General features: G+C 34.6%; 1 protein-coding gene across 1 annotated transcript in view; it reads right to left on the bottom strand.

Annotated features, from left to right (window-relative positions):
• Csk (C-terminal Src kinase) overlaps window positions 1–20,301 on the bottom strand; it is a 57,938-nt gene that overhangs the window by 19,312 nt on the left and 18,325 nt on the right. The window contains exon 2 of the mRNA XM_075290208.1: window positions 16,113–17,429. Within this exon, the coding sequence (XP_075146323.1) occupies window positions 16,113–17,349 (1,237 nt within the window). The 5' untranslated portion in view covers window positions 17,350–17,429. The remainder of the gene's footprint in view (window positions 1–16,112; window positions 17,430–20,301) is intronic.

Below are 20,301 nucleotides of genomic sequence, written 5' to 3'. Positions count from 1 at the left end.
AATCCTGAAAATATATATGCTTGAAGCAAAATGTGTTTGGGACATATGTTACAGAAGCGATTTATTTTTTTTTTTTTTGAGGGTGCATGATGAAAGAAAATGCAAATTTATTTTAGATAATTTTAACTAAAATTTTTTACTAATTGCAACATTATACAAAAGTTAATACTTTTTGTCCATTTTAAGAAAATAATACATTTTGTGTTGCATAATACAATTTCACATTTTGAAAGAAACATTGGGAGTTAAAAATTTTAAAAATGTCTACGAATAAAAATGTCACACGAATTTTAATACTGCCACAATTTTAATTAAATTTATTAGTTTTAAGTATGACCACAATTTAAGTAAGATTCACTGATTTTAGAAAAAAATAGTTTGTGCGAATTTTGAATTTAGTACAATTGTGTTGTGTAATTTCCCAGAAAAAAAAAATTTTGTAAAATGGAAATGCAGAAAGGAATTAATTAAATTTGCTTGCCACTACTCTGATTCTCCAATCAAACCTTTCTGATCCCAGCAAAAAATTTTGGAAGTTCTTCTAAAGGCACAACTTTAAAAGCACTTCCAAAAATGTCCTCCAAAAGATGTTCTTTATTTTACCTACAAAGGTAGTTCTTTTATTTCGTTTTTCCATAACTCACTTTTTTTATATTTTTAATTTAAATTTACTCGTATGTAGTTACAATTTTATTAATTTTAATTAATATTTGCTTCCTCATTTCGTTCATCATCTAATATTGTTCAGAAGAGAGAGCTATATATTTTTTTCTTCAAAAAGACACGACAATAGTGACATTGATGGTGCTAGTGTATAGTTATTAAAATCTATTGTTTTAATAAAGCCCAGTAAAAAAAATTAAAGACAAAATGTTCGAAACCATTTAAAACAATTCTATTGTTTCAGTTAGTACTTAATGACGAAATTCCCTTACACCAACAGTCGAGCAGTAAGACTTTTTACCTTTGAATTTGCTAGTGCCATGAGCATTGCTGAATAAGTTTATGAAGGAGCCCATAATCTAATTATTACTGTTAATTTACGGAATTTTCTTTTCTTAATAAACAATCCCAGTATGTATGCGCATGGGCAAAAACCAAAAAAAAAAAAACGCCTGCAAATTACATCCACGCAGTTTGCAACACACTGAAAAAAGGACTACCAAGTTCCAAAGATTTTACCTAACCACTAATGATTTTGGTATTGATTCCGAGCCAAAGAAGCGATGAATTGCATTAAGGCTATATTTAAGACGCAATTCAATGCGGTTGTTTGAGCCAATGCGCAGCGTTTTAGAATCGTTTTTTGGAAATAATTCTGCAATGTTGAACGGATAAAAATATCGACATAATTTCTTTGTATGAAAGCTGAGGTGTTTTCCTCTAAGTTGGTCTTTTTTAATTTCGGGATAGAAACTCGCGTGCCTATGCGAATATCTCTTTTTGTTTGAGATATATGGGGTCCACAATTTATTTTAACAAAGTGGGGGGGGGGGTGAATAATTTGGATTTAGAAAGTCAATTTTTTTGGACAGAGTCTTGTTTCCGCGAGTCATCACCCGTCACAATGTCATAGATGTGTTTCGAAGCACCGCTATCGTATTTTTGGAGCATTTCTTTCGACACCAGCCTTTGTTTGAGAGATTGACAAATTGTATGGGATCCAACGCAAACAATTTTTTATGGTAAAAATTTATGCAATATTAAATGCTGGTCCAACTAATGTCTAAGGTTGTCTCAATCTCACGATCGTCATGTGACCTACATGACGATCTTGCAATAATAGTTGGCGCAGAGCATCAACGGCTGCCGGAACAAGAACTGATTTTGGATGACCTTCACGAAATTTGTCTAGGAGTGAATTAGGATCTCGGTTGAATTCATCATACCATCGATGATGAACATTGTTGAGTTAATCTACGTCGAAAGTTGTGAAAAATAATCGCGTGAAAATGATCACGATCAGAGAATGAAAACGCCGAGTCGCACCGCCGACGCTTTTTTGCCAGTCGACGGCACCGCCGAATATTTCGACACATCTCGACTCAAATTTAGCGGCCAATTAATCAATAATATTTATTCAAAACAGAAAAATTTATATAAAATTGAACTTTCGATCCACAATCATTCAATAATTTCGCAAAAATTTGGTCAAACGATATGAATGATCAGAGAATGAACCCGCGAGTCGCGCCGCTGATATCAGTCGCAGCCGAAAATTTTTGCTAGTCGACGCCGCCGCCGAATATGTCGACTCAACTCGACTCAAATTTAGCCGCCAATTAATCAAAAATATCGATTTAAATCAGAAAAATGTATTAATAATTGTCATAGTTTTTGCCAAAAGGTCGAACCTTCCACCCACAATCAATCAATTTCAAGTTGCTATAATAGTTTTGGAAAAATTTAGCTCAGAAAATTTTAATGAAATGTAAATTTGATTGCAAGATTGGTTGTTGATTTGATTGCAAGATTGGTAATGGATAGTTGTCCGCAGCCGAATGGACAAATTTATATCGGCTTAGCCATCAAGCCGCGGGCGCCGGAGGCAAAAATTTAGTGTCAGCCGCCGCCGACAAAAATGGGTCGGCTTCATTCTCTGTGAATGATATGTAAATTTGATTGTAAGATTGGTTGTACAACTAACAGGTTGGCTGATAAGTCCCCGGTCTAACAAAGAAAAACACATTTTTTTGTCAAAATTCGTTTTTATTATTCAACATAGTTTCCTTCAAGAGCGATACAACAATTATAACGACCTTCCAATTTTCTGATACCATTTTGGTAGTACTCCTTCGGTTTTGCCTCAAAATAGGCCTCAGTTTCGGCCATCACCTCTTCATTGCAGCCAAATTTTTTCCCTGCGAGCATCCTTTTGAGGTCTGAGAAAAAGAAATAGTCGCTTGGGGCCAGATCTGGAGAATACGGTGGGTGGGGAAGCAATTGGAAGCCCAATTCATGAATTTTTGCGATCGTTCTCAATGACTTGTGGCACGGTGCGTTGTCTTGGTGGAACAATACTTTTTTCTTCTTCATATGGGGCCGTTTTGCCGCGATTTCGACCTTCAAACGCTCCTATAACGCCATATAATAGTCGATGTTGATGGTTTTTCCCTTCTCAAGATAATCGATAAAAACTATTCCATGCGCATCCCAAAAAAATAGAGGCCATTACTTTGCCAGCGTACGGAGACGGTTCACCGGTCGCTGTCCACTCAGCCGACTGTCGATTGGACTCAGGAGTGTAGTGATGGAGCCATGTTTCATCCATTGTCACATCGACGGAAAAACTCGGGTGTATTACGAGTTAACAGCTGCAAACACCGCTCAGAATCATCAACACGTTGTTGTTTTTGGTCAAATGTGAGCTCGCGCGGCACCCATTTTGTACAGGGGCCAAATCACCGCAGTCGAAATCGAGTACTTCGTCTTCGTAATGTAGTTTACGCGGATCACCGCAGTCGTTATCGAATTGTTTCTACTCGAAGTTGAGCACGATAGGTAGCATGCTATCGAAAACGAAGTATGTAGTGATTTTTGAGCAGAAAAAAGGTAAACAAAAAGAAAAAATTTGGTGAAAATGTAATTATTATTCCATTTTGGCAAAATACATTTAAGAAAATATAATATTACTTGCATTTAGGTAATCGGATCAAAGAAAGGAATGCTCAGTAGCCGCTTCAAAAAAACTTATTTTTTCAAGAACATATTTAAAAGCTTCTTTTGACATATGAAAACGTCTTTTAAATCTATGGATGTTAAAAACACAATTTCCTCTACTTCAGGCAATGCTAAAGGACTGCTTTTGTCACGAATATTTTTCCTTATAATTGCCACTTTGTACTCATCGTCTGAATCCGAAAACGAGAAAAAAACACTTGGATTCATAATATATTTTTACACATATATTTTAACACACAAAAACAATATAAATATCTCAGAAATAACATAATTTGATAACAAAACATTATTTTTAAATTCTACTCTCTTTCAATTTCTTATTACCATATGTTTACAGCAATGTAAAAAAAAGTAGTAGACAAAATAAATTACGATCGAATGCGGTGATCCAAAAATTTAATGCGATCGAAATGTTTCTCTATACGAAACAGGGGCCAAATCACCGCAGTCGAAATCGAATACTTCGTCTTCGTAATGTAGTTTACGCGGATCACCGCAGTCGTTATCGAATTGTTTCTACTCGAAGTTGAACACGATAGGTAGCATGCTATCGAAAACGAAGTATGTAGTGATTTTTGAGCAGAAAAAAGGTAAACAAAAAGAAAAAAGTTGGTGAAAATGTAATTATTATTCCATTTTGGCAAAATACATTTAAGAAAATATATTACTTGCATTTAGGGAATCGGATCAAAGAAAGGAATGCTCAGTAGCCGCTTCAAAAAAACTTATTTTTTCAAGAACATATTTAAAAGCTTCTTTTGACATATGAAAACGTCTTTTAAATCTATGGATGTTAAAAACACAATTTACTCTTACTCTACTTCAGGCAATGCTAAAGGACTGCTTTTGTCACGAATATTTTTCCTTATCAATGCCACTTTGTACTCATCGTCTGAATACGAAAACGAGGAAAAAAAAACACTTGGATTCATAATATATTTTTACACATATATTTTAACACACAAAAACAATATAAATATCTCAGAAATGACATAATTTGATAACAAAACATTATTTTGAAATTCAACTCTTTCAATTTCTTATTACCATATGTTTACAGCAATGTAAAAAAAAAGTAGTAGACAAAATAAATTACGATCGAATGCGGTGATCCAAAAATTTAATGCGATCGAAATGTTTCTCTATACGGAACGGAACTCGATGACGAATGCGGTGATTTGGCCCCAGAACTCGATGACGAATGCGGTGATTTGGCCCCAGAGCTTCCGCATATCCAAATATTGATGAATGATATGACCAATACGTTCCTTTGATATCTTTAAGGCCTTTGCTATCTCGATCTACTTCATTTTACGGTCATTCAAAATCATTTTGTGGATTTTTTTTTGATGTTTTTGTCGGTAACCACCTCTTTCGGGCGTCCACTGCGTTCACCGTCCTCCGTGCTCATTTCACCACGCTTGAATTTTGCATACCAATCAATTGTTGTTGATTTCCCTGGGGCAGAGTCCGGAAACTCATTATCAAGCCACGACTAGCGACGCCATCTATGTGTCAAACCGGGGACTTATCAGCCAACCTGTTAATCTGATTTTATAATGGATAAATGTCCGCCGCCGAATAAACAAATTTATGTCGGCTTAGCCGTCAAGAAGTGGCCGCCGCCGCTGGAGGCAAAAATTTAGTATGGGTCGGCATCATTCTCTGTTCACGATTTAATTCCATTTTTGGGCGGTTGCCGAAAACGTTCCGAGTACGTATAACCTCAAAAATGTCTAGCTTTACGATAGAGCTGTCTTTTGGCAGATTGCAACACTAGGGTTACACACTCCCTAAATATAAAAGGCAACCCATGAAACATGTTTAAGGTTATCATATTCCTTCTCTGCGTATGCGTGTGTGAAGATAAATTCGAATTTGAAATTTGTAGCAAAACAAAACTTAGCCGAGACACAAACCGGCACTTTAAATGCGAATTTAATTTTTCAAATTCGAATTTGAATGTTTACTATTTAGCTTATTATGTAAAAACCAAGCCGCGTGCGGTATAAAAACTGGGTTCATTGGAAAGGGCTTTGAGCTCAGCTTTCATAATCACAAAAGTCATCATTAGAAAAGAATTTGTGAAAAGCGCAAATTTGAAAATAATTTTTCAACAAATTTTTACCACGAGGCCCACTGTGCCAAAACTAATGGCGTTTTCTTTTCTTGTAAAAAATGCACACTTTTTTTGCATTTTGCCCGGAAAATGTACTCTTTAGAATCTTTTCTAAAAAAACAGGCAAAAGTGCGAAAAGGCTTCGAATTCTGTTGTGAAAATAGCGCCACCATTAGAGGCAAATTACGGGCATTTTCAGCACTGCCAACAAACGAGAGTGCTGCGATTGCCCTGTTTCCTTCTTTGAATTCTTTTCTGCCCGCTGAAATGATAGCATTTTTTTAGGTTGCTGGTAACATTTTAAAAATGCGCATTCTGTACAGACAAAATGAAGGCAAAACACTTTTTTCAGAAAAGAAAACACCATTAGTTCAACATTGGTTAAAGGATGTCATTGATGTTTGGCAATTGTCGTTGTGTCATCGTCGTCCTTGTTACTGCGCTACTTAATAAGATTCACTTTCATTGCCTTGGCACCATACTTTACACAACATCAATTAACACAATATTAATTTGTTTTAATAAATTGCCTTCGTAACCTTTTTGGCATTACAGGATCACAAGTACAAGTACATGTTCTTCGTGTAGTTTTCATTGGATGTAATTTTGTTGTTGGATAAATAACAAATTTTATCCTTGGCATTCCTTTCTCGATATGCTACCTACAGACACATATATTTTGCCCTCGTTTCTTAAGGAAAAAGGGGGTCAAAAAGAAAGGATAACAATATAAGCCTAGTGCGCGGTTGAACTCATCCCTTTCCAATGAACCTAGTCTCAATTTGTTGAAACATTATTTTCGGATTTACGCTTTTCGTCAATTTCTTTCGAGGAATTTGTTAGTAGACAGAAAAGTCTACTGGACATTGGCTAGATTTCCCGATACTCATATCTAAGATTGATCTTAAAGTAAGTCTTTATGGGAACCACAGTTTCTTTTTTCTTAATGTGACTATACGAAGTTTTTTTTTTAATTTTTTTAATTAAAAAATGGAAATAAAAAACTTCATGCTAAAATAGAATTTCAAAATTCCGATGATCATTTTTTGCGATGCATCATTTATTTACTCTAGCCAATACAAATGAATCATTGTAAATACTCCCACTACCAGAGTAAACACACCAAAAAATACTAACTTTTTTTTGTTTAACAAAGGGCAAGAATTGTTCCCGAGAAGCATTCATATCAAATGTGCATCATTCATTAACATGGCCTGTTGCCATATATGCATAGACCTTTTTTAGTACATTCATTAAATTGTCAGTGATTAAGAGAAAAATGTATGCCGTCTGTATGAAATTAAATTAAGTTTATTATGTACTTGTTTCTGCTTCAGCTAGTGTTAGTGATCGCGGCCGGGCTATGATGAAGAATGACTTCATCAGTGATTACTCAACCAAGTAAATGCTCATCCCAGCAAAGCTAATTTACAGGCAATATATGTACATACATGCAAATAATGTGCAAATACACTCTGTTGGTATGAACACTATGGAAAAGTTTTTTTTATTGCAATAAATACGATAAATACAATATGAAAATAGGTTTTACAAACTACGACTTATACATCGATAGATAATAGAATATTTTTTTACGCAATTTGCTCCCATGTTTAAGATATTTTTTAATTTCAAACAAAAATTTAATACATATATTTAAAATTCTCAAAATAAAGCTTAGTCCCTATTTGCATTTTTTATACCCTCCACCATAGGGGTTTATTAACTTTGTGATTAAGTTGGTAACACATTGAAATATTGCTCTAAGACCCCCATAATAAAGTATATATACTGGGTCGTCGTTGAAATCACGCTAACACAGAAAAATATCCCTAGTAAAACTAACGCTAAATTTAACTTATTTTTATTGAAAAAAATATTGGTTTGTAGTTAAATTTTCGAAATTTTCCACAGATCAATGAAATTTTCCTTTTGTTAAGTAAGTTAAGTCTCAAACATTTCATGAACTAAACGTGGGTATAAAGTTCAATGACCGTAAATTTGACACATAAATTCAATATGAACTAACGAAAAAGACAATTTTCGTATGATTCCCAAAAAAATAAGTAAGAATGAACTACAGTGTGTGTAAAATGGTCATGATTTTACGCCAATGATTTTGTTCCTTTCTTTTAGTTCATGAGAGGGTGTTCTATGAGAGGGTGTTACTTTAGTGTGTTGTAGTTAAAAAGTACACCAGGGCATTAAATTCTCCTGGTTTTAACAACGCTTTGCGCAAATCTCAAAATGTGGGGTATAATTTAGTTCAATATTCGCACGAGGTAGTTAAGTCTTGCTATAGGTTAGATTATGTGGCAGCCCGATGTATCAGGCTCACTTAGACTATTCAGTCCATTGTGATACCACATTGGTAAACTTCGCTCTTATCATTGAGTGCTGCCCGATTCCATGTTAAACTCAATGACAAGGGACCTCCTTTTTATAGCCGAGTCCGAACAGCTTTCCGCATTGCAGGGAAATCACTTCGAGAAGCTTTGAAACCCTCAGAAATGTCACCAGCATTACTGAGGTGGGATAATCCACCGCTGAAAAACTTTTTGGTGTTCGGTCGAAGCAGGAATCGAAGTCTTGCTATAAAACAGTTAACCTTTTTTCTGTGAAATTCTGAACGAAACAAACTATCAACTTGAAACAACTAGTTCCCAGCAAACAAAGCATCGCCAAAAAAGTAGTGAAAATGTTCTTTTTGATCCGGAAGTGGTGCAAAATTGGCGCAGAAGCGATTTCTTGTCATAGAACGGATGTCCACCATTTCAGTAGCCGTTGCATTGAATTTGCATCACTTCTTAAGGGGTGATGCGAATTCAGTGTTTTGGATATGGATTAAGAAAATATGTGATATTTTGACAAATAAATAAATTTAAATTTTTTTATATAATTTTTAATGCATTCTAACGCTTGTCTCGTATGGCATCAAATATTATCAAAAACTCGCAAGATTTCTAGAATGAATTTAATATTTTTTTGCGGCAAAATTTAAAAAATTTGTATCATTTTATTAATTCTTAATTTGTTTTTAACCTATTTAAAACAAAAAAAAAATAAATTTCCCATTAAAAATATGAAAAAAGCGAGTTATAAAAAATTGACTCAAATGAACCTCCTGTGCAGTTAAAATAAAGAACATCTTTAGGACAACAGTTTTGCAAGTGCTTTTAAAGTTGTGCCTTTAAAAGAACTTCCAAATTTTTTGCTGGGTTGTTATTGATGTAGGTCGTATGGTATTGCAAATGGGCCATATCTGATCATATAAGCCGACCCTCAGGGATTTGGTTTGCGGAGCCTCTTAGGGAAGAAATTTCATCCGATACGGTTGAAATTTGGTACGTGGTGTTAACAACTATATTTTTAAGGCGCCTATTGGTTACTTCCATTTTTACTTACCGCAAAATGCAATAAACATACTTGTGTTGCATTACAAATAAAACAATATGTTTATAATTTATTTGAATGTTATACTTCGCATATTTATTTATAAACAAAATATAAAAGTCAACAAGCAATTACGAACACGTTTTATATCCCAGCAAAAGCGTCACCAAAAAATTAGTGAAAATGTTTTTTTTTTTTTTTTTTTGATCCGGAAGAGGTGCAAAATTGGAGCAGAAGCCATGACTTTAACATGGGCTTGTCATAGGACGAATGTACACAGCCGTTGCACTGAATTTGCATTACTTCTAAACTCAGTGTTTTGGATGTGAATTAAAAATTTGTTTGATATTTTGGCAAATAAATAATTTTTCTTTATTTTATTTATATTTTGTTTGAAATGTTTGACCTCAACTATTTTTAAAAATTTGCAATATTTCTAGAATGGATTTATCATTTGTATAATTTGTACCATTTTCTTAATTCTTACTCTCTATGTGAAACACAGTTAAGATCTAGACATGATATCGGGCGGCGCTCAGTGATAAGGGAGAAGTTCACCACTGTGTTGCCAGAGAAATGGGAGGAAAAAATAGTGTCTAGCGATGGACAATAGAGGTGTGCACGTGAGTAATAGTTTACTCACGCTCACGCACACTCACGACTGAAAAATCATATTCACGCACACTCACGCACGATATTTTTTGGTAGGACTCACGCTCACGCACACTCACGAAAAGAAAATTGGTACTCACGCACACTCACGCACGAAAACGTCGTGAATCACGAAAAATACCGTGACACACGAAAAATATCGTTATTCACGAAAAATATCGTGATTCACGAAAAATATCGTGACTCACGAATAATTTTATGATTAATTTACCTTACCGAAGTGTCGGAAAACATGAGCATTATTAAAATCGAGAGTATTATTAAACTCTTAACATCCCAGGTGTCACTAAAATTGTAATTGAATTTAACTCTTAAGGGTTTTATGTTGGTGAGCAGGAATATTTTCGTGAGTGTAATTCGTTACTCACGCACACTCAGGAAGATATTATTTTCGTGACTCACGCTCACGCACGACATTTTGGTTTGTTAATCACGCTCACGCACACTCACGCTGTTTTCATGAGCGTGACTCACGACTCACGCACGAATCACGAAAATGTTCGTGAGTCACGATAATTTCGTGTCACGTGCACACCTCTAATGGACAATATTCCGTTTGACAAGTCTGGTACAATTTTTTTTTAATTCTTAAACATTTGATAAAATCCCGCATTTTCAATTTGTGCTCTCAACATTTTAACCCTCTAATGCCCCAATTTTTTTGCCAGCTTATTAAATGTTCAATGTTAACGACACAAAAGCAAGAGAACTAAGCAAGAAAATTTTAAACGGTAAAATTCAGCATATGCTGCAAAGCCTCTTGAATAGTTACAAATAATTTTTCTTTTTATTTTGCCCATTTTTGTTGTCTTAAGGTGTGTTTTACTAAAAGCTTCCTTATTATTCCTTGGGCATTAGAGGGTTAATTAAAACTTGTTTTAATTGAATAGTGTCTCCACTTTTTCCAGGCCATATATTGGGACTACCAAACACATTTCACAATATCCGTTTTTACCATCGGATAGATAACTTTCACATAAAAATCTGGAAACCCACATTTTTCCATTTGGCCACAGTGGTCACATTTCTCTCGAAGAGCAGTGCCTCCACTTTTTCCAGGCCATATATTAAGACTCCCATACCCTAAACAAAAAAATCGGTTCTGTAACATATGCCCCAAATACACTTGGCTTCTAACATATATATTTTCAGGATTGGTCCAAACAAAATATTGTTTGCATTGTTCAAACATATTATGTTTCACCTTAGGCATACATTGGTAGAAAAAAATTTTAATGAAATTTTCCTTGTGCATAAATATTTTTAAGGCGCCAATTGGTTACTTCCATTCTTTTATTTGCAGCATACTCTCTAGGTCTCTCTTTCTAAACACATATATGTTTATAGGATATTTCTAAATTAATATATGTTTGCATCCAAGCATATTATATTTACAAACATTTTATGTCCCAAACATAATATGTTCTAACATATTAACATATGTGTCCCAAACATATTATGCTAGTTTATGAACATTATATGCTTGCACTTAAAAATATTGTGTTAAAAAATTTGAGTTCCAAACATATAATTTTTATACCCAAACATATAAAAAGACAGTCTTTTTCGTCCGTGCAAACACATTTCGCTATATCGGGAAAGACCACTAAAAGATCTATCTTTCACATACAAATCTGGACCCCCCATCTTTTTCCATTTGGCCGCATTGGACACATTTCTCTGTGTTTCGCAAAAAAATTGTATTAATATATAACTAATTTTTCACATATGGGACTGAAACTGAAACGAATTTTCATATACGGATTTATTTTCCCTTACATATTTTACGGTTAGAGCTCATTATCAGTTTTATGCAAGGCAAAGATGATTATCATTGCAGCACTGTAGGTCTCATCCTTATTAATATGAAACGTGTATCTGAATTCAACTCAATTTCAAATATCTTTACACGAAGGCCAAATCTTTCAATCCAAGGCAAACTTTGTTTTGAATCTATAAAAACTCCACTCCCACAATGATGGGTGGAGATTGCAACAAATTAACTTAGATCTCTTTAATTTGGTTTATCAATGCAAAAATATAAAATCCCAAATAGAATAGCCCATTGGATGGGATAGTTCTTTTTTCTTTTGTTACAATGTGGCCCTGATATCACGCATTATAATGTAAAAAAGCAGCACAATACATATGCGGCGTCCATACAATCACTTTGTAAATAATTTAAATATTCACTCTCACTATCTCGTTGAAGTAAAGGCAATAAAATTTGAAATTCAACTCAAAACAGACAGCTAGTTATAACATTAGGCAAATTGTTAGCGCGCGATAGCATTTGTGTAATTTTTTATTATTTGATTTGATTATTGCAAATGCAAACAACATCGCCATGAGGTTAGGGACTATACACCGTGTGTCTGTATGGAGAGACTAGGCGTACTAGCGTAAATTTAAACTCATGGAATTGTATTGTAATGTGGATTTCCCCTTCTGCCGAAATTGGATTGCATAGTCGCGTCGAGGTGTTTCACAGGCAACAGATAATAAAACAGAAAATCATTGCTTATTTTATGTGCTAATCGAATACTGATGATTGGCCTAAACGTTTTGAGCAGCTATGTTACTCTAACCATGCACATGTCGAGTTTTTTTTTTCTACACCTGGTTGTGTAAAATAAATTTTGTCATTCCCATGGTGTTGTTTGCCTATTCAATTTTTAATGGGATTTGCGCGTATTAAGAGGATGAGTCGCGTTCAATACGGTTTATGAACAAAATCATCAATTAAAAAAAATTGTATTCGTTCACATTTTGACCAGAGATTGAAAATGTCCAATCGCTTTGCAGGATATTTTCACGGTACATCCAAAGAAAAAATACTTCCCCCCGGAACCAAATTTTAAATTTCCCTTTATTATAAAAAAGATTCTTTATCACAATGGACTGAATAGTCTAAGTGAGCGCGGAACTTAATCGGGCTGCCACTTTAAAGAGAAAATTAACTCGATTTGGTGACAATTCCCAGCAAAAAATTTTAAGAAATCTAGAAACAGTAAAAAATTTCCTTAAATACTGTATGCGCTAAGCTACTTTTTTGCTTACAAAAGAAGGAAGAAAAAAATCGTCGATATTTAATTCATGCTGATTCGGAAACAAGAAAGTTAAGGACATACGATTTACTGCATACTATGTCGTTTATAAAACAGCACAAAAGTATGTTAGTTTCTAACTCGTTGTAGGTTAGGTTAGGTTAAAGTGGCAGCCCGCATTTTCGCGAGACATTTCTTTATAAATTCACAAATTAATTCCTCGCTTTGGCAAGCGCTGCCTCTGACAATTCTCCTTTACAATTGAGATGAAAATTCATACTATGTCGTTTACAAAACAGCACAAAAGTATGTTAGTTTCAAACTCGTTGTAGGTTAGGTTAGGTTAAAGTGGCAGCCCGCATTTTCGCGAGACATTTCTTTATAAATTCACAAATTAATTCCTCGCTTTGGCAAGCGCTGCCTCTGACAATTCTCCTTTACAATTGCGATGAAAATTCATCAAGTTTTTTTGCTGGGAAGCTTTGCCAAGATTGTGTCTAATCTTTTTATTTCCTTATAAGGAAATTTTTAGCGTTAATTTGTCTAAAATTGCTTTCCTCAGAAAAAACTTTTTTTCAGTGTAGGTTAGAATAAGATATAGTGGTTGTTCCGGCACGCTTATCCAGCAAAATTTGGGTAACTGCATGTCTTTATCATTACCAAAAAAATGCAAATCCTACTACTCGCAGCATTACCGGACCTTTAAAAACAATGGGTTACCTGTATTGAAACCAGTAAATACGGCCGTAAGTTCGACTAGGGTCTGGTCAATTCCTCTCAAAAGGTCCCTTAGGCGATCCAATATCGGGGCTATATATAGCCTATATGTGATGACACTATATCTCAAATACTATACAAGAGATTTTTGAAGTTATTTAAGAATCTTATGTTGGTATCCCATAGATGTTTTTATTTTTTTACTTCATTACTTCAGGATATATTGTCATTTTTATACGACTTTAGAGTTATTAGCGGTTATCTCTAGGGATCAATTTTTCCACGATATAAAACCTCCAATGCATACATAGTATGACTACACATAAAATAACTGACGGTGTTTGGCAGGTTTTCCACCACACAGTTGCCTCTTTTTAAGAAAAACTATTTTTTTTTTGGAATGCGTTCCACAAGTTAAATTTGTCCCACAAATTTGAATTTTACTTAGCAGAGACACAAACCACGAATTTAACTCGCGAATTTATCTTCACACCCTTCCTTAAATATAGAAATTATGATTGTTACCTTGTCATAAATACATGCCCAGCAAAAAAAGCGTCGCCAAAAAGTAATGAAAATGTTCTTTTTGGATCCGGAAGTGGTGCAAAATTGACGCAGAAGCGATGAATTTAACAAGGGCTTGTCATAGGACGGAAGTCCTCCATTTCAACAGCCGTTGGACTGAATTTGCATCACTTCTTAAGGTGTGATCCGAATTCAATGTTTTGGATGTAAATTACAAAAATTCTGTGATATTCTGTCAAATACATAATTTTTATAATTTTTTATAATTTTTAATGGATTCTAACGCTTGTCGGAAATACATAGTTTTTATAATATTTTATAATTTTTAATGGATTCTAACGTTTGTCGGAAACGTTTGAAGTCAAAAATTTTCAAATATTCACAATTTTTTCAGATTGGATTTAGCATTTTTTTCGACAAAATTTAAACGATTTGTACCATTTTATGAATTGTTACTCTGTTTGCAACCTTTTTAAAACAGAAAAAGTTAAAATTACCCATTAAAAGTATGAAGAAAAACATGTTATAAAAAAAATATAATTAAAAGAACTTCCTGGGAAGTTAAAATAAGAACATCATTGGGAGTGCATCTTCTGGAGGTGCTTTTAAAGTTGTGCCTTTTTTTGCTGTATAGTGACCGAACTCCCATTTTCATTTCTCGAGCTTGCTAGAAGCAAAACCGAATCATCTAGCAAGCTGTTATGACAAAAATTTAATTTTTTTTTAATTTAATTTTTAAAAATTTTACTTATTTTCTACAGCACAAACTTTTTTTATAAAAGCTTGTCAAAAATGTATTGGGGAGTTTTGTGAGGAACTTTAATTTAAATTGGGAATTTTTTTGGGGATGAAAGCGTCCTAATTTGGGCACAAAAGCCAGAAAAGTAACAACACTGATCTAGATCTTATTACAGCTAGCAAGGTGGCACGACAAACATTTTATATATACTTTATTTAAAATTTTTAAATTTCACGGTGCTACAAAATTGAATAAAGTAGAAGAACCTGGGACCGGATATTATTTTTCTGGTAGGTCTTGTCGAGTTAAAGAAGAATCCAATAGTGAAATATGCCGGACACCCAAAAATCCGGATTTACGGTAGGTCATAGCACTTAAGTACCTCTAACTCAAAAATTTACAAATAGCTCAATCCAATTTAACATATACAGTTAAAAATGATTACTAGCCATCTTACGTTTGTACAACAAACCATCGTTTGAGAGACAAGCAATAATTTGCGAATTATATATCATTCGAAGATCTCAGTTTCTTCTTTCCAAATCTAGTAATAAATTGAAAATAGGATCTTTATCAACAAAATTACAGGCTTATAAGTGCGCAAAGGTACAAAAACCGGTTTTTTAACCGTAAATCCCGATTTTTGGGTGTCCGGCATATTTCACTATTGGATTCTTCTTTAACTCGACAAGACCTACAAGAAAAATAATATCCGGTCCCAGGTTTTTTTGGACTGTAACACCGTGTTTTTAATGATTTTCTACAGCAGAGCCTATTAAATTATGTTTATTTTTTTATAAAAACTTGTCGAAAATGTATTGGGGATTTTTGTGGGGAATTTTGTCGGTTCTCAAAATAAATGGGTATCTTACCTGCTCATTTTGGTCAGCGTATATGGAATAATATTTAGATTTCTTCACTTATGGAATTATAATAGCATATAATAATGTAATTGACTCGTCTTTAAAAATAGGTGGTTATTAAAAAATTTTTCCTAAGAAGGATTAAAATATAACGTCTGCTATTGTATGAAAGTTCAGTTTAAACTAAACTTTAGTTTAAATTCTAAGGTATATGAAAAGAAATTAATTAGAAGTTCTAATGAGATCACGTATAGGTAAAAAAGACACGTTTTAGCTAAGTTTCTATTCAATTGTCACACGTAAAACTTAATATTTTATTATAATATGAATATTTAAAAATAATTGTTCATACTAACCAAACCATTCTTCAGCTACTGGTGTTCTTTGTTCATTATTTTCATCATTTGCGAAGTTCTTTATACTATAGATATATGACTGCCTTAGATTGTCCCTTTTCAAAGGTGACATAGAATCTCCAGTTTTGAAACCATGATGTTCAAATGCCCCCTGGGATTTCCTAACAACAGAGGTCGAATTATTTTCATTTTGTTTGGTTTTCGTACTTGCCACCTGTTGTTGGGGAGGTTGTTGACTCAAACGAATACTGTTACGATATAGTTTTCTGGCAGACCTTAGAAAACTTAAAAGTCTAGTATCTGCTGTAGAATTTTTGTTATTATAGGCCGAGGAACTAATGCTGAAACCTTCTCCACCATTAACTAAAAATATTGATGTAGCTCCTGATATGGTTTTCGGTGTTGCCACATATTTGGTATTACGTTTATCATTGGTCTTGGCCTTACTATTATTACCGGGTATTTGGTTGTTTAATATGGCGGGATTATTTAGTTTATTGGTAATTGTATAGAACTCTTTAAAATTGAATTTTGAAATTTGATTATTGCTTACGACAGCATTTAAACTATTGGTGGCCGATAATAGTCTGTGGGATCGTACATTTCCACCATATTTATCATTTGCGCCACTCTTGTTCTGTTGTAATTCCTTCTCTGTCACAGAACTGGAACTACGTGTAAGACTTACACGATTTTTGGGTATAATTAAATCGTTCTCAATCTGGGGATTTAATGGTGGCACCGAACTCAAAAGAGCCTGTTTACACCAATACACTTTATTACTGCCGAAATAGTAACGTCGTCGATTATCACTTTTAGGGGTCCGTGGACGTTTTTGCCGATTACTGGTATTGCCATTGGTATTACGTGAATTCGATAATGCTATAACCGAAGAAGCCGTTGAAGATCCTGACGATGATTTTGTTGTATCTAATTTATCAATCGCATTTATTTCGTTTATACGCACTTTCGGTCTTTCACTCTTGCATTTTACATCATAATCTAAGGTACCACTTTCCGAACGATCTTTATCGCTGATCTCTAGTGATGTAGTGTTATCGATTGACTTTGTTGTATCTAATGTTGTAGTTGTTGATGCGGTAGCAAGAGATTCCAGTGATGTTGGCGTTGTTGCTATCGATGTTTGTGTAGTTAGTGAAGCCGATGATGACGGCGTTAAAAATGAATTGGATTGTATGAATACACCATCACAGGTAATTCTTATTGTTGTCACCATGATTTTTATCACAAAACATATTTAATTTGATAGTCACAATTAAGGTGTTTTCTTAATTATTTTCATTTTCTAAAATTTCCCTAAAGGCGATATGGAAAATATCGATATAGAATTTGTTGTCACAATGTCTATTTCGAGATATTTGATGAAAGAGGGAACATTTATAATTGAAATTTTTCTTTCTAAAGTAAATAAATAAATAAAGTAAATTTTTGAAAACCTAGATATACCCAGCAAAAAAAAATTGGAAATTGCCCATCAAGTTTTTTGCACTTCCGATGCGGTCAATTTGCACAAGTCCACAAAAATTTCTTTTAAAGCTCATCCTGGGATGCCCTATCCATTTTTTTCACTTCCGATGCAGTCCTTTTGGACAAGTCCCAGAAAGTATGGATTTGGCCTCTTTTAAATGAAAATTAAAGTTTTGGGCAATTAAATTTCGCAAAAAAGAATAGAAAATCAATCAAAAAATTATAATAAAAAAATCATCCCCGCTCAAATTTGAACCTGTGCCGTTTGACTTTTTCACATCCATTTGCAACACCTTCATCTTTTGAGAAGGTGTTGCAAATTATGATAATTTTTAATTGTTTGATGATTTTTAATGGAAATAATATATTTATACAAAAGAAGATGTATAATATTAAAACAATAAAAATATATATTTTTTTAATTTCTTCATCCAAATGAACTTCCAAGGCACAACTTTTAAAGCAATCCAAAGGATCAAAAATGGAGTACTTCCGTCCTATGACAAGCCCATGTAAAATTCATTGGAGATGATTCAAGTTGTACTTTTTTGGAAGCTCTGAAGAAGTTTGACAGCGAAACAAAATACGAAACGTGTGTCTGCTGTTTAAACTAGAGTTACCAAAAAGGTAATAGGTAAAAAAGCACCCTTTACAAAGGGGTTCCAGAAAATGCCGAATAAACAAAAGTTAGTTATGGTACTGATTCAAGGAAACAATGAGTATCCAGTATCAAGCTCGAATTGGACCTTTACAATAGTCAAAAATGCGACTTTATTATTCAAACTAGTTTATACGGCCGTAAGTTCGGCCAGGCCGAATCTTATGTACAATGGAGGGAGGGTAAGACTGTCATCCACAATCGAATTACTTGGGTTGTGGTAATACTATATATAATTATGTACCGATATGGACCAATACGTGGTTGTTAGAGACCATATAACAGGTTGGCTGATAAGTCCACGGTCTAACAAAGAAAAACACATTTTTTCTCCAAATTCGTTTATATTATTCAACATAGTTCCCTTCAAGAGCGATACAATGATTATAACGACCTTCCAATTTTTTGATACCATTTTGGTAGTACTCCTTCGGTTTTGCCTCAAAATAGGCCTCAGTTTCGGCGATCACCTCTTCATTGCAGCCAAATTTTTCCCTGCGAACATCCTTTTGAGGTCTGAGAACAAGAAAAAGTCGCTGGGGGCCAGATCTGGAGAATACGGTGGGTGGGGAAGCAATTCGAAGCCCAATTCATGAATTTTTGCCATCATTCTCAATGACTTGTAGCACGGTGCGTTGTCTTGGTGGAACAACACTTTTTTCTTCTTCATATGGGGCCGTTTTGCCGCGATTTCGACCTTCAAACGCTCCAATAACGCCATATAATAGTCACTGTTGATGGTTTTTCCCTTCTCAAGATAATCGATAAAAACTATTCCATGCGCATTCCAAAAAACAGAGGCCAGCGGACTTTTGTGTCTTTCCACGCTTCGGAGACGGTTCACCGGTCGCTGTCCACTCAGCCGACTGTCGATTGGACTCAGGAGTGTAGTGATGGTGCCATGTTTAATCCATTGTCACATCGACGGAAAAACTCGGGTGTATTACGAGTTAACAGCTGCAAACACCGCTCAGAATCATCAACACGTTGTTGTTTTTGTTCAAATGTGAGCTCGCGCGGCACCCATTTTGCACAGAGCTTTCGCATATCTAAATATTGATGAAGGCCTCTGCTATCTCGATCAACTTCATTTTACGGTCATTCAAAATCATTTTGTGGATTTTTTTATGTTTTCGTCGATAACCACCTCTTTCGGACGTCCACTGCGTTCACCGTCCTCCGTGCTAATTTCACCACGCTTGAATTTTGCATACCAATCAATTATTGTTGATTTCCCTGGGGCAGAGTCCGGAAACTCATTATCAAGCCAAGTTTTTGCTTCCACCGTATTTTTTCACTTCAGAAAACAGTATTTTATCAAAACACGAAATTCCTTTTTTCCATTTTTTCACAATAACAAAAGTTGGTGTGAACCAACGCTCTATCTCACAAACTAATTGCCTTACAGACGTCAAATTTGACACGAAGGTTGGTGCTATATAAAAATAATATGCATTTAATACTAGCGAGGCTATCTATGTGTCAGACCGGAGACTTATCAGCCAACCTGTTACTAACACCACGTACTAAATTTTCAAGCGGATCAGATGAAATTTGCTTCTCTTAGAGGCTTCGCAAGCCAAATCTGGGGATCGGTTTATGTGGGGCCTATATATAATTATGGACCGATGTGGACCAATTTTTGCATGGTTGTAAGAGACCATATACTAACACCATGTACCAAATTTCAGCCAGATCGGATGAAATATGCTTCTCTTAGAGGCTCCGCAAACCAAATCTGGGGGTCCGTTTATATGGGGGCTATATGTAAAAGTGGACCGATATGGCCCATTTGCAATACCATCCGACCTACATCAATAACAACTACTTGTGCCAAGTTTCAAGTCGATAGCTTGTTTCGTTCGGAAGTTAGCGTGTTTTCAACAGACGGACGGACATGCTTAGATCGACTCAGAATTTCACCACGACCCAGAATATATATACTTTATGGCGTCTTAGAGCAATATTTCGATGTGTTACAATCGGAATGACAAAGTTAATATACCCCCCATCCTATGGTGGAGGTTAAAAAAATGAAAAGTC

The sequence above is a fragment of the Haematobia irritans genome, chromosome 1 (genome assembly GCF_050003625.1).
Source record: "Haematobia irritans isolate KBUSLIRL chromosome 1, ASM5000362v1, whole genome shotgun sequence".
Lineage (NCBI taxonomy): Eukaryota > Metazoa > Arthropoda > Insecta > Diptera > Muscidae > Haematobia > Haematobia irritans.
Note: the sequence above shows the minus strand (reverse complement) of the source record. Positions and strands in the feature narration are given on the sequence as shown.